The sequence below is a fragment of the Teleopsis dalmanni genome, chromosome 2 (assembly GCF_002237135.1).
Source record: "Teleopsis dalmanni isolate 2A chromosome 2, ASM223713v2, whole genome shotgun sequence".
Classification (NCBI taxonomy): domain Eukaryota; kingdom Metazoa; phylum Arthropoda; class Insecta; order Diptera; family Diopsidae; genus Teleopsis; species Teleopsis dalmanni.
The window spans coordinates 28,712,564-28,727,127 of NC_051847.1; the positions used below are offsets into that span (position 1 = coordinate 28,712,564).

General features: G+C 26.6%; 1 protein-coding gene across 1 annotated transcript in view; it reads right to left on the reverse strand.

Moving 5' to 3' along the window:
• The window catches only part of LOC119684072 (GTP-binding protein Di-Ras2), a 59,608-nt gene that overhangs the window by 726 nt on the left and 44,318 nt on the right, over positions 1-14,564 (reverse strand). Inside the window, exon 5 of the mRNA XM_038098020.1 lies at positions 310-415. Coding sequence (XP_037953948.1) covers positions 310-415 — 106 coding nt within the window. The remainder of the gene's footprint in view (positions 1-309; positions 416-14,564) is intronic.

A 14,564-nucleotide genomic window follows, 5' to 3' on the forward strand; every position in this document is an offset into this window, starting at 1 on the left:
CATTTTCAACTTTTGTCATAATTGACTTTAAAAATTAAAATTAAATGAATATTTTATATAAGACTAGCCCTTTAAGCTTCATTTGCCCATCAAATTTTATTATTATAATAAGTAAAGATGTTAATTTGCTTTACCCTTTAATTTAGATACCATTTTTGAGTCTACATTGAGGTCATATATATATAATATCATACACATTAAAAAATAGAAAAAATTTCATATTAACTAAATAACTAATTATATTCTGTTTAATAAAGAACCAAAAATAGAATATATCAAATTCAATTAGAGAAAATTTGGTATACATACCGTGACCTTGGCTTCAGTTTAGCATCGCTGGTTGAGGCAACATCAACTGCTTCAACTATGGACTTTTTATCATTGGAGACGGATGGACTAGCATTACGATTTTTGTCTGTAAATATAAAAAGAAATTTATATAATAACTCATATATTAGGAATATAGCGAAATACTATATTTTTGAATATAATAAACGTTGTTATATATAATGTAACTTTCTTAGTCTATAAACAAAAAAAGATAAATTTTTTTAAATAAAAAATGACAACATATTACTACCAAGGAGTATAAATTCTTTTTTTCTAGTAACAAAAATAAATTATCGATCGATTGATACCAAAAATAACATATTGCATATGAAATGCTATGCTTAATTTAATTTATATTCAATTATGAACTAAGTCTCTTAACTTCAGAGTTGCATACTGTCACTGCTCAACTAGGTAGGTAGTTAGTGCTGGCTACTCCAAACCACGTATAAATGCGAACATTATGATATAGTTCACTTCAACATAAGGCGCATTGCACTCTCTCAAATCAAATCCAATATATATTCTGACAGAAAGATATGCTGAGTTCTAAGTATACTATTATAAAGTCACCTGAATTACTTTTTACGAAAATTCAACGGAGGTATTATTACAGTGGATCATACTAGTGGTCACGAACACTATTGAACTGCTTTAGATACGTTTTATCAAGAAAAGAAGTAGAAGAAGAACATAAGGGATAAAGTTCAGCTACTCAAATTTGGTAGCTCTAAGGAAGTTTGTTTAAGAAATTTCTAAAGAAGTTTGAGAATCGAAAGCACCGGACAATAACGATGGAAATATTCTAAGGTTTTGTTTGTCCTGTTTTTTACGTGTTCTGTAATTGTAACTATAGATAATTTTTAGGTTACAAGTATATGTTAAGTTGTAACCTAGATATATCTAATTGAAATACCAAATTGCCATTGTTTCACCATTTTTTAAACAAAAAAATTACTGAAAAAGGAATAAGCTGAATTAGGAGTAAATGGATTGTACATTGATCACATGAATACTTAAGACTCATCGTTAAACCATATAAGGAGTACAATACTCTGTTACACCTCATCCCCATAGATCACAAAAATCTTTTTCATACTGTTACAAGAAAAGTTATCTAGAGCGCATTAGAAGAAAAAGATGTCCTCATATTTTTACCTGATTAAAGTACAGTACCTAAAATCATCGAACATTTTGTTTTGTAAAGATGGTTTATTTGTCCTTTCGTTCGCGACAACAAAAAAATCAAAGCTAAAAACCGAAACTGTGGGGCACTCTGAAATCACGAATAAAGTTTTAAATGGAAGATCTGGACTATACTGACAACATAATGTTATTTATGTATTTTATAATTTTGAGTATTTGTGTGATAAAAATTGTCTATTTAAAAATGTTTTCCATCATATTGCTAGTCTATTAAAATAGATAAAACTTAGTAAGGTGACTTAAAATTTACCACTTTTTGAGTATGCACTTGTTTATTAAAATATATATGCAAAATGTAGGTAGATTTCATAGCTACTGACAAGTCTTTACCGTGTGCAACATTGTTAGGATGCCGTGAGGCAACTTTATTTTCGCATATGAATAAATTAAAATAGTTTCCATAGCCAAGACTAAAAATATCTGAGTAAATCCACAATTTCAGATTAATAAGTAAAGTTTCTGATGTAACTTTCTTGCGCTGTTTTAGTTCAGACTTCTTGGAAATTCCATATGTAGTCAAAAGTACAGTAGGATGATTTTGTTAAATATGTTAACGCATTTGTTCCATTGCTTACAAAATCTTCCTCATTAGACCAATTAGTCGGTAACAACTGTATTTAAACTTAATTTTAATATTAAACGGGAAGTTTATGAAAACATAATAATAGATCATAAGTTAAAAATGATGAATATTTTTACTGAAATTCCATTCCATTGCTGTAGATGTTTTATCTAAATAGTTTTATATAAAGTTTGCTAACTTTATTTAAGATAAAATTGCTTTTATTAAAAAATTTAGAATTTTACTGGAAAATATATTAATTTGACTGAAGTACTACAAATACTTTTTCAAGGAATAATTAAAACAGTTTATTTTCGACTTAATGATTGTGATAAAATAATTAAAATAATTATTTTTATGTGAATTGTGTAAACAATAAATTAATTGGTTGTTTTATAATAATTTTTCAAAAATATTTATTTAAAGAAATATACGCTTGACGAGATAATATTTCTTTTATACATTTTTTTCCTTACAACATTTTTTATATGATATAAATAATTAATTTCTGAATATTGTATTAATTTCTAAGAATATTTGTATATAAGTGGCATTGCCACAACTGATATGGTTATTTTTTAATAATTATAATCAAACAATAATCAAATATTTTTGTTTGAAGAAATTTATTTTCAAATAAATTTAAATTTAAATTTCAGTAAATAAATATTTTTTTAAATAACTATTTTCTACAATAGTTTTTTTTAAATTGTAATTTAACATTAGTTATGACCGTAGGGACCATTTTACTTATTAAAAACTATTGCATTTATTAGAGAGGTTTCAAACAGTAGTGAATTTGCAACAACTATATTTTATTTATTTTTAATTAATTGAATTTTTGGGTGACCATACACCTGTTTCCAGTATTGCCATATACCCATCCACAGTGGCTTTGGAATTATTTCTTGTATTTTATTATTAGTAAATCATTTATTTTTTTATAATTCTTTATGATATAAATGGTAAATTCTTAAAAATATTTCTGTGTAAGTTCCATTGCGGTAGATTGATTATTTATTTTTTTTATAATTTTTCAAAAATATTTGAGAGTATTTATAGATATTTGCGCTCACCAAGCAAATATATCTGTAATAATATTTTTTTCCTACAACATTTATTTTAAAATTTTCTAAATTGAAGAAGTTCTTTTATTGGCAGATCTAGTCAAAAATTATATACGAACTGTTAAGCTTTCAAATGTTTAGAAGACTTAAAGATGAGGAATATTTGGCAATATTCGAAATAGTTGCTACAGATCAGACAAAAATTAAAATAATTAAAATTAAAATTTTTAGATATAATTAATTCATTTTTACTAATTATTTATCATTCAGTTCGACAATCATTCAGTATCAAAAATTAAAATTATTTATGTAGATCTTTATAATAGATTTATATGTAGATTTATATAATATTATATAAATGTAGATTTATATAATAGATTATATAAATTTTTTTATTTATATAAGATTTCTACTTTAATGAAGATTTCTTCTTTAAAAATATTTAAAAATTAAATAATTGAAATTAAAAATATACCAAAAAGAGTGAAAGAAATCCACTATAGGAGCTTTAATATTGATGGATTTTCTCAGGAAAACAAACCAATTCCTCTTACATTGAGAGTGAATTGCACTGAAAAATCAATCCCTTCAATTAAACAAATTTTACTGAATTTCGAGATTACTTTGCTGTAGTTGACAAGGAAAACAGCAGCGACTTCGTTTTAAAAATCAGAGTGCCACCATTTCATATACAAGTGGCCCACAAAGGTTACGGAATTACATATAACAGAAAGTAGGTTTTGGTATGTTTCGCAATGAAAGTATTGCTCGAAAGGGTGATGATAGTTTTATGAATTAGATGGATTCCACGAAACACACTAAAAATGGCTGTTGGTTATGGTATTTAAGACACTTAAATACTGTTAAAGTACGATGTGTTCATAGGGTTCATTTTGACACTCAAGTCATAACACTCAAAACCATTGCCATCGTTAAACATGAAAGTAATTCTTCTTAGAGTAGATGTATAATACCAAAGTACATAGATGTGAAACACTTATTCACAACTGCAGTGAAAATAGTTTATTGGAAGAAAACTTAAACTTACGTTATGCAGTGCTAGGATAGATAGATATGAAGCACTTTCTTAGGCTTACTGACAGCTGCAATAAAAATCATTCATTGAAAGCAATATTCAATCTCTTTACATGGTTTTCTAACCAATAATAAACCATTTTGTTTTATTCCAATTATGTGCTTTATTGAATCTTTCTAAATGAAATTAACAATAAGTAATATAAATTCTTAAAAATTAGGTGAGTATACATATTTAACAGAGAATGCTTAATGTTATTAATCAAAGAAAACTAAATTAATATTACAAATTTTCTACGGGTTAAGCAGCTGTTTTCTGCTAAAACGAAATGCCGGGTTGGTGAGAAGCACTTGTCTGGCTTCGATGTTAGAATGTGTATCTAGTTTCAAACAATACTTCGCAATACGAGTTTGAATGCCATTAGATACCTTGGCTATATTGAGAACCCTTTGAATAATAGAATTCTTCAAATATCGCGGGGCTTTTACCAACTGTCTGGCGTAGTCGATTATGAGTAATTTTACCTTAGATATATCTACGGTATACTTCTATAAGAACGCTTGATGTTTTTTTATTTAAAGGGATGCAACTTGCGTTTTGACGTCAACATACTGTTGTTCCTTTCCATTTGATATTTAACAATTTTATACAATTTTATAATTAAATAACTATATGTTTAGGTTATATAAATGTTTAAAATGCAATCCTTTAGTACCGTACCAACCTAGCTTATCTTAAGTTGTCTGCAGTATCTCTGTGATTAGGATCTTAGAGAAGAGAAATATTGAACTGTCTCGATATCTCGTTTAAAGATGTGTAGTAGTTAAAAACGTTTCTATGTCAAAAAATGCATTGTTTTGGTACTGTTCCAAGCTAACTTATCTTAAGTTGTCTGCAGTACTGCAGTATCTCTGTGACCAGGATCTTAGAAACGAGAAATGTTGAACTGTCTCGATATCTTATTCAAAGGTGTGTGTTAAAAACTTTTCTATGCTAATATAATTGAAATGCCTAAGAAGACATTACTTTGGTACCGTGATAAGTTAACTTATCTATAGTTGGCTGCAGTATCTCTGTGACCGGGATCTCAGAGAAGAAAAATGTTGAACTGTCTCGACATCTTCTATGTCAAAAGACCCATTAACGTTAGTTATTAAAAGTCTTTTGCTACATTTGCTTTAAGAAATCACAATCACAAAATATAAGTACAAAATTTTGAATCCTGCAATATAAATTTTTTCAATTTTTATAAAATATAAAATTTATTAATAATTTGCAAGTGCTACACTCAAAATTGCTGTTTTCTTATTCAGTATGTGTTTAAGCATTTAATTTACAAGCCAGTTTTTGTAATAAATTCTACCTGTAACCGTGAATATATTGTGAGAGTAATTGGAGTTTATCAACGATTGGCGTAGGCACGTATATCTCAACATACTCCGACACAAAAATCTGTGTAGGCACAAATATCTGCCAAATTTTTGCGTTGCCTTTTTTATAAGAATTTTTACATTTTTTAAGTGAATTCAACTCAGCGAGAAAAATTCAATTGCCTCTAGGAAAAATCAAGAAAAGAAATACGAAAGTTTGAAAAAAGATACAAAATTGATGCAACCAAGTGTAAATTTCCAAAATTCAAATTTACATATTCACACAGAACGGCAAAACAAGAAGACAGTCAATCTATTCTTGTTTTTTTTTATAAATTTAACTTTAAATTTTTATTTTCAACATAAGTCTACAAGACTTATTTCTATGTATGAAAAAAATTTAATTTAATTTGTATTTACACACATACTCGCTTCACATAAATGTATCTACACATATTTAACGGAACCACAAAAAGTGTGTGCTCCTTAAGGCCACATTTGTGTAACGTTGCGTAAAAATTTCCGAAAGCTTAAAATTTAGGATCCATTTTTTTTATTGTTTTTCACGGATGAACATAAGTTTCATTGTAAAATAACAAATTTGTGTCATAAAGGAGTCTGGAAGAATTCTACATATTTTGTGCCTACCATTTCCGCTTGACTACGATATAAGTGACATCACAGACGGAAAATTGCTGCCTATTTCGCATTTGATTTCATTTCGCTACAAATGACAGCAGGAGTTCACATTCTTCAATGTGGTTTTCCGACAACTTTGAGGAATATATGATGGAAAGATATTACAAATAATTAATACAAATATTATTACATTCCTTTTTTCGTTTATGATTATTTTTTGTTTTTTTTTTTTGGAATTTTATTTTATTGGGTTGGCTGAATAATGTTTTCGTATATTATATATTCCTGTCATAAATTTTTAAATGCACACAAAATATTTTTAAATTTATAAATAATTCACCGTTTTCTTATAAATCAGTTTCTTAAAATAAGTTTTAAATCTAAAGTAATTTATACAAATATTAATTGCAAAAGTCTGAGAGCTTAGGATTTCTAGAATATTTAGCAAGCTGTTTCAATGCCCTGACTTAGCTAACAATAACTTAAATTTAATTAAAACAATATTTAGTTTTTATACTTGATACTTTGTTATACTAGTTATGACTTTTTATTTAATTAAAGTATCTAATGTACAACTGTCAACAAAAACCTTATGTATTTGCTGACCAAAGCGCAATCACAAAAAAATTTAATTTAAAAAAATGTCAATTTCTACGAAAACCAATACTAAAAATTGGAATTTCAACTCTTATAGGTGGTGATGAACAAGATAGTTGTGGCTACTGGATATGTTTTTCTATATGAACTCTTTATTACTCACTGTTTATTCACTGATTTTATAAATTTTCATTATTATTCTGGAAAATTTAATAATCACTATAATATAAAAGTATGTTAATACAAGACCTAACAGAATAACAATTGTAACAATGAATCAAAACGTATCAAAACCAACATCACATCAATAATTTTTATTTATTTGTATAATTTTTAAAAAGACTTAAGTTGATTCAGTACGATTTTTTAATGCAATATCTACCTTTAAAAAAAAATAAATGAATGTACGGTCCGCATAAAACATGAGTGCAACTATCCAAAACTAACAAAAATGCAACATTTAAGGAAAAAGATTATGACATTTTTGTTTTGGAAAACTAACGCAGTTCTTCTTTGTCATTCACTCCTCGTGAAGCACAGGGCTTTTTCAAATCTTTAGAATCTAATTCGTTTGTAACTATATTCTATATACCATACTATATGTATTCTGTAAAGAATGTTTTACTTCAGGTATTTATTTCCTCGTGAAGCACGAAGCTTTTACAGATCCTTTAATTCTCAATCATTTGAAACTATACTCTATACCTCATGCCATATGTATCAGGTATTTGACAGAGTTCTCGGTCGGTCAATATTCTATGATCACCATTTGATAATCTGTTGTGCAATTAAACTGCATGATTTAAATAAAAAATATTCAAACTAGTGACATTATTGTTTATTGACTCAATATTCCCGCTTTTGTGTAACGAATTTTTAGTCGAAAAATACTATCATATAACACATTCATCGATTATATTAGAAACGAAAAAATCATAAATAGCGAATATCATAAAAATAACTCTATAATGCTTAAAAAAAATATTTATTCTCTAGTATTTCGACATTATTTAATATGTAATAATAATTTATAAGCGGGCTAACTGGTCATTTAAATAAAAATAAAAAAAGTATAATTTGTTATTTATATTTAAAACAAATTATTTTATTAAGATATTTTCCGATATTTCGACTAAGGAAACCTGAAGATGACTATCGAAATATCAGAAAATATCTTAATAAAACAATTTGTTTTAAAGATTAAAAATATATTACAATTTTTTTATTTTTATTTAAATGACCAATTAGCCAACGACCAATTATATATTTTTGGTCACAAAAAAAAAAAAAATTTGTAATATTAATATATATGCAGCTAGTAGTTTAATATGTAAGAGTTAGATATTATTATACCATACTAATATATTGTATTGACTAATAATAATAGGTTAAAACCAATAAATTTAACTCCCAGTGAATTATTGATTATAACTTATATTCATATTTGGACATATACCACTCAATGCACTCACAAAATATTTACTAACATTTGTACTTAGTCATAGAAGTATACGTACTATTAATAAGAATTGCACAACAGCAATAAACACATCTGTGAGTTATTGTAGTTTTTAATGACTATGATATTTACTTGCATTTATCGTTGCGCATATACGCATCTATAAATTACAACAATAATACAAACAAAACCAGCAGCAGCAGCAGCAGCAGCAATAGTGAATGAGCTAAAGAAAAACGCACCAGTAGTGAAAGAATAAAAAAAATACCAGAATAAAACTAAAGCCGTGTGCGAGTTCGAGTAAATTAAGGTAAAGTAAATTGAAATTTCCTAGGGATTTTTTGCACTGCACTTATGTAAATATTTATTTATTTATTTATTATTTTTGGTTAAAAGTTTTCAAATTTATTTATTAAACATCTTATAAAGAGGGATTTCGAACAGTAGTGAACTACAACAACAAAAATTTTATTTATTATATTATTTTAATTAATTGAATAAACATTTTATAAAATTTTCACAATGGTAACACTTAATTTACCTAATTTTTATCTAATTAAACCTACTCGAAATTCTGGTAAATACCAACATTCGCTGCCATAACGACACAGTTTACTATTTCCCTCACTTTACCATCAATTTACTCGAACTCGCACAGGGCCTAAAAGTACTGTTAAATTTGTGTGAAATAAGAAACATTTTCGGTAATAATTGAATGAAAAAAGACTGTTCCGCAGACATTAGAGTAGTAGAGTACTAGAGTACTGCTGTAGGATGTTCAATAATGCCAACATGATTGAACTATGATTAAAGCGCTTCTTCAAGTTGAGTGTGGAGGACAATAACTGAATTGTGAGTAAATTTTTGAAAACAAATTTACGTGCTGAATTTATGTATTGACTTGTGCACACTTAGGCGTATGCGTAATACTCGTACAACAAACTTGCCTACTTGATTTTTATTGTTTGCAGCGCCTCTTCACTCTGCGTAAGCACACGTCATATCATTGTACCCGCCATCATTGAGTTGTCAACACATATGAGCATGAATAACGACAAGCACACATACTTATGCAAAAAAAACTGTGTGCGACCTTTTTCGGTATTTTGTTGTATGTCATTGTGCGTGTGGGCCGTTTTTGGCTTTGTTGGTATTTTCGGTATATTTCGGTCGCTTTGTACGGCTTCTAGTAGTTTCAAAATGATGATTTTCCACTTTTCAAGGGATTATTTTGCTTGGCAGTTTCCATGTAAGCTTTGGGTTTCACTTTTCCGAACTAACAATAAAATTTAAAGTAAAAAAGCCTATCAACTTTCCAAAATGCTATTTTAAGTAATTTTTAACAAATGAGCCATTTACGGGCGATATTTTCATTTGAAAATTTTATTTGACAAATAAATTTCCCTTATGATATTTTTATCTTTTCACAATTGATTTGTGCACACATCCTTCTGCATTACTTGGGATTTAAATTTTGTCAATTTTTTTTTTAAATCTGTTCGTTAATATAATTAGATATATAATTTTATTGACGACTTATGTGGGTTCCCTGGAAAATTTCAGTAAGCGTTGGTATTTAATTTCATTTTAAAATTTTTCATTTTCAGTTATTTTTGTACTTTAGATAAAAATAGTCAGGACAGTCGTAATCCAATTACAAAGCTTAACTGCAAGCTTCAAAATATAAGGAAAATTAATATATATGTATTATATAAATGAGAAAAAAATTTTTTCAGGTAAACTCTTCTCTGACTCTTTCCAACACTACATAACCTTCCACCTATTATTTTTATAAAATTGTTTATGTTTTTTGGGTCAAGGAGTCATCTTTTGAATTTATATATAGGTGTATATATAAAAACTCTTTTTCGACTCCTTCCAATACTTTATAACCTCTCACCTATCGCTTGTATAAGATTGTAAGATTTGTATAAGATTTGTATAAGAAGTCATCTTTTGAATTTTAAACTCTTCTTCGACTCCTTCCAACACTTTATAACCTCCCACCTATCGTTTTCATAAGATTGTTTACGTTTTTTGGGTCAAAAAGATATCTCTTGAATTTGTTTATATCCTACACTATACATATATATTATTGTTAAACACAACAAATTTAGTAACCCATACCGAAGTCGTAAAAATGTCAATGTGAAGAAGTAGAAATGATTTATAAAAAATTTTAAAAATTTTTAACTAAATTTCTTACTGTAAAAACTTTAATATCAACCCAAACTAAATATTTTGCATAAAGTTAATTAAATATATGAATTAGAACAAATGCAAATAAACTTTTAGTTTTTAGAATTTTAGAGCTATGTTAAAGTTCGTCTTATGAAAATATATAGTTTTGCTTTTTACATATTAAAAAAATTCAATTAAACTTCATAGGTTGAGAAATATATTTCTTATTTTTATTATAGTTTATTAGAATTTATAAACGTATATTTACATATGTGAATACTGGTATTTTCTATTAGAACAAGTATTTAAGAAGATCAAAGATTAAAATTTGTATTGTTTTAAAATTTATTGTACATATTTATACATATATACAACACATTTCTTAAAATATTCCATGCAGGTAACACTGATGCTTTCATTATCTATGCAAATATATTTACGTTTTCATATTTAGAATTTGTTTTTTATTCACATAAAATATTTTACACAAAAAGAAGAGCTTATACAGCATGAAAACATTTTTAAAATTGTATTATGTATAAATGTTTTATAAAACAATAAAAATTTAATATATTAAAAAATAAACTATATGCTATATAAGTTATTTAACATGAAATAATAATTTAAAATTCGAAATCTTTAACTGATAATAAGTACTGTGTTTTCGCTTACAAAAATGAGTAAACTTTGGTATGTTAGAAGGACATGCAATAGATTTTCAACAGAATAACAACACATTTTTTGCTACTACCTTTAAAGTATGGACATTCTTAATATGTACATAGTTTTGTGTATCTATTTTTTCAACGAAAATTCTAAAAAATCTTTATATATACTGCAGTTTGTCATAGTCAATCAATTTTAACCATTTACCGTATTTATCTGCTTGGTTTAACAAAATGTGCCAATCTAAAACTTCATTCCATTAGGTCAAAAACTGTGATACAAATTTGCATATTAATACATATGTACCTAGGTAGAAAAACAGACTAAAACAGAAATGGACACCAATAAATTTACTTATCTTGTCATATATGCAATAACAGTTTATTTGATCTATTTGACGTCGTGTTTTTTGTTCTGCAAATATTATTCTGAAAATATGTTACAAATATACAGTTTAAATTTCTTATACCGAATCTGAATGAGGCCAGAAAATATTCATAAAAAATTCATTTCACACATAAAGTCTAATTATTTAAATAAGAGATTAAAAAAGATGAAATAAAGAGGCACTTGAAAACCATTCATAATAGGCATGGAGTCATTTTGTAGACACTCGTTATTAAAAAATTGAACTTTGTGAATAATGAAATGGTATAAGAATTGATTTTATAATAAGAATTGATTTAATGTAAATAAAGTTAGAAGATGATATATTCCAAGTCTATAAAACGTTTTTTGCACAATCAGATATCTTGCGAGGTTTTGGAACACTAAAATTAATGAGGACATAACAAAAATGAAATTTAACGAAGATTGTGACAACTAATATAACTTCACTATACATAAGTACAATATTAAAGAATTAATTTCACTGATAATGCTGATTAGTTTCAAATGTTTCCTTAAATAAGTGCTACAGGGATTAAGCTACTTAAATCAGAAATTGGAAATGAAAAACAATAATAGCCACTGCGACTTAAATTTATATACCAAAATTTTAATAATTTTCTGAACTGAAGACTAGACAAAATGAACTGGTAACTCATCTTATAGCCGTCAGCGATAGAAAAGTTTTATGGAAAATTATTCGTCCTGTATGCGAGAAAATGAAATTCAAGAGATGCTACAACTACAAACTCTATACAATTCGAAGGCTGGATCACGTAATTCATATGGGTTAAGAGAAGCCTGGTGAGGATAAATGTATATGGCAGAATTTTAGTAAGGTACTCCATGCCCGCACAAGAAGGCTGGCTTAGATCTGAATGTTTGTAGCCTAGAAGTTCCGTTATTGTAGACATCAGCTTGTAATCAGGATTAATAGAAAAATTTGTTGAAGGTCCTGATCAAGCACTGATTTTACAGCTGATGATGGATCTATTTGTGGATACTATTAAAGCAGAATTAAAACTAACACTGAAGAATTCTAACATTTTCGTAAATTTAAACTACTGACTTAAGCAATCCTTATGTTTTTAAATTATATACATAATTATTATTATTAACTTAATGTGTTACCTTAAAGAAAATATATTACTGGCTCGAATATTTTTCAATATTTAATGTTGCAGTGATCAAAATATTTCTTGATTTACTTAATTAAATTTTTTACTAAAGTTAAACTTACAATAACGGTATTTATTAAAAATAGTGGGCCGTTTTATTTAACATTTAAAATATTTTATAAAAATTAATTAGCTTTTAACCTTTAAAGAAAATATCAACGCCAACTATTTGTACCCACAAATATATTCATACTATTGAAAGTCCATTACACCTACAAGTAAATTATTTTTATACCACCTTTTATAAACTTTAAACTTTAAGTTAAAAAACATTACATTTCAGTAACAAAGGAAAATATTTCCCATTAATATAATGAGATAGAAGCCTGAAGGGATCGATCAGCATTTAATAACAAAAAATTTTTTTACATCTACTTATTCTAAGGTTCATAATATTTAATGGCATTCTGTTATATTAAAAATAAGCTTTTATAAACTTTAACAGAGTCAAGTGATAGTATCAACGTGTTATTCATAAGTATTCAGTATTTAAGTATTCAGTTAATTTACTTGATATCTTAAACTAAACCTACTCGATTTAGGAAGATTTATTAATTAAATTTGTTCAGCTGACTGGCAAACAGCTTTAAACTTTAATAACTAAAAACAGCTTTAAATTTACTAATAATAGAAAAAATATTGTCAGAAGTTACGATGTTATTTTACAAAAGATACATTGACATTTGTTATAGTTACATGCCTTATCCAAACATTTGTTTATCTGTCATAAACTCTCGTTCCATTCATATCACGCATTAGTAACCTCTTTTGTACTTCCAAACCAATTCTAATATATGAGTTTTATGAACATGGTATCTGTGTCATGGTTATGATTATATTATGGTTATCTTATGATAATATTATGATCATAGTTATCTTATTTTCTTCCTTTTAATTTTATATATAGTCCACTTAAAGTATGTTAAGAAATCTGAGTATAGATTTTATAGATTTTTATATTTTTACTAAACGTTAAAATATTAACATACAGTATATGCAGTATATTCGTACATAATTTTTTTGTAAATTAAAATCTGTTTTAAGTGCTATTAGCTGGCACAATTTTGTTTATGCAGGCGCTTGATAGACATGCGAAGCTTTAATATTAATTTTATAAATAATACCAAAAAGTTTTCAATTGCAAAATTTCAGAAATAAAAAAATTTAAATTTATTATATATAAATAATTTTCTTTTGAAATTGGTTCAATTTACCAAACAAATAAGTTTTTAAATTATACTTAAAGTAAAATAAATATTAATTATTCAAATTCCTTTCTTATTACACATTCCTGAACAATCCTCGCACATACTTACGGGTGTTTTTAAATGTAGCTGTAGTCGTTATTATAACATACTTTAATATATATGTATATTAAAAAAGATATTCACATATATTTATAAAAATATATGTTGCTCTTGAATTTCGTAAAATTCTCATTCAAATATTTTTCATATTTTCAACCTGTTATCTACTTGAAGCTCATACATATGTATCTCATGCTGTAAGCGAAAATTTTAATCATGACTTTTTTATTATCTTCATGGATGGTTGGTCAATAATCGAAGGCACAACGAGGCATTTTTGTTTTTTGTTAAAAAATGATAGACAGGATGCCGTAAAAACCAAATTTTTATCACATCTGGTTGCATCTTGGTTAAATTTTTTTTTCAACTTCTCACAACAAAAGTAATATAACATATACGCCCCGCCCGTATGGGTTTTTTTTTCAGTACGTGGGTTATTTAAAAGCAAAAATAAAATTTTAAAAATATTAAAATGAATAAAATGGATAAATCTACAAACAAAAAATCGTTGGCATAAGTGTTTTTGATGCATTAATAATAAGACAAACTTTTTAATTAAGATATGCTTGAAAATCCTGT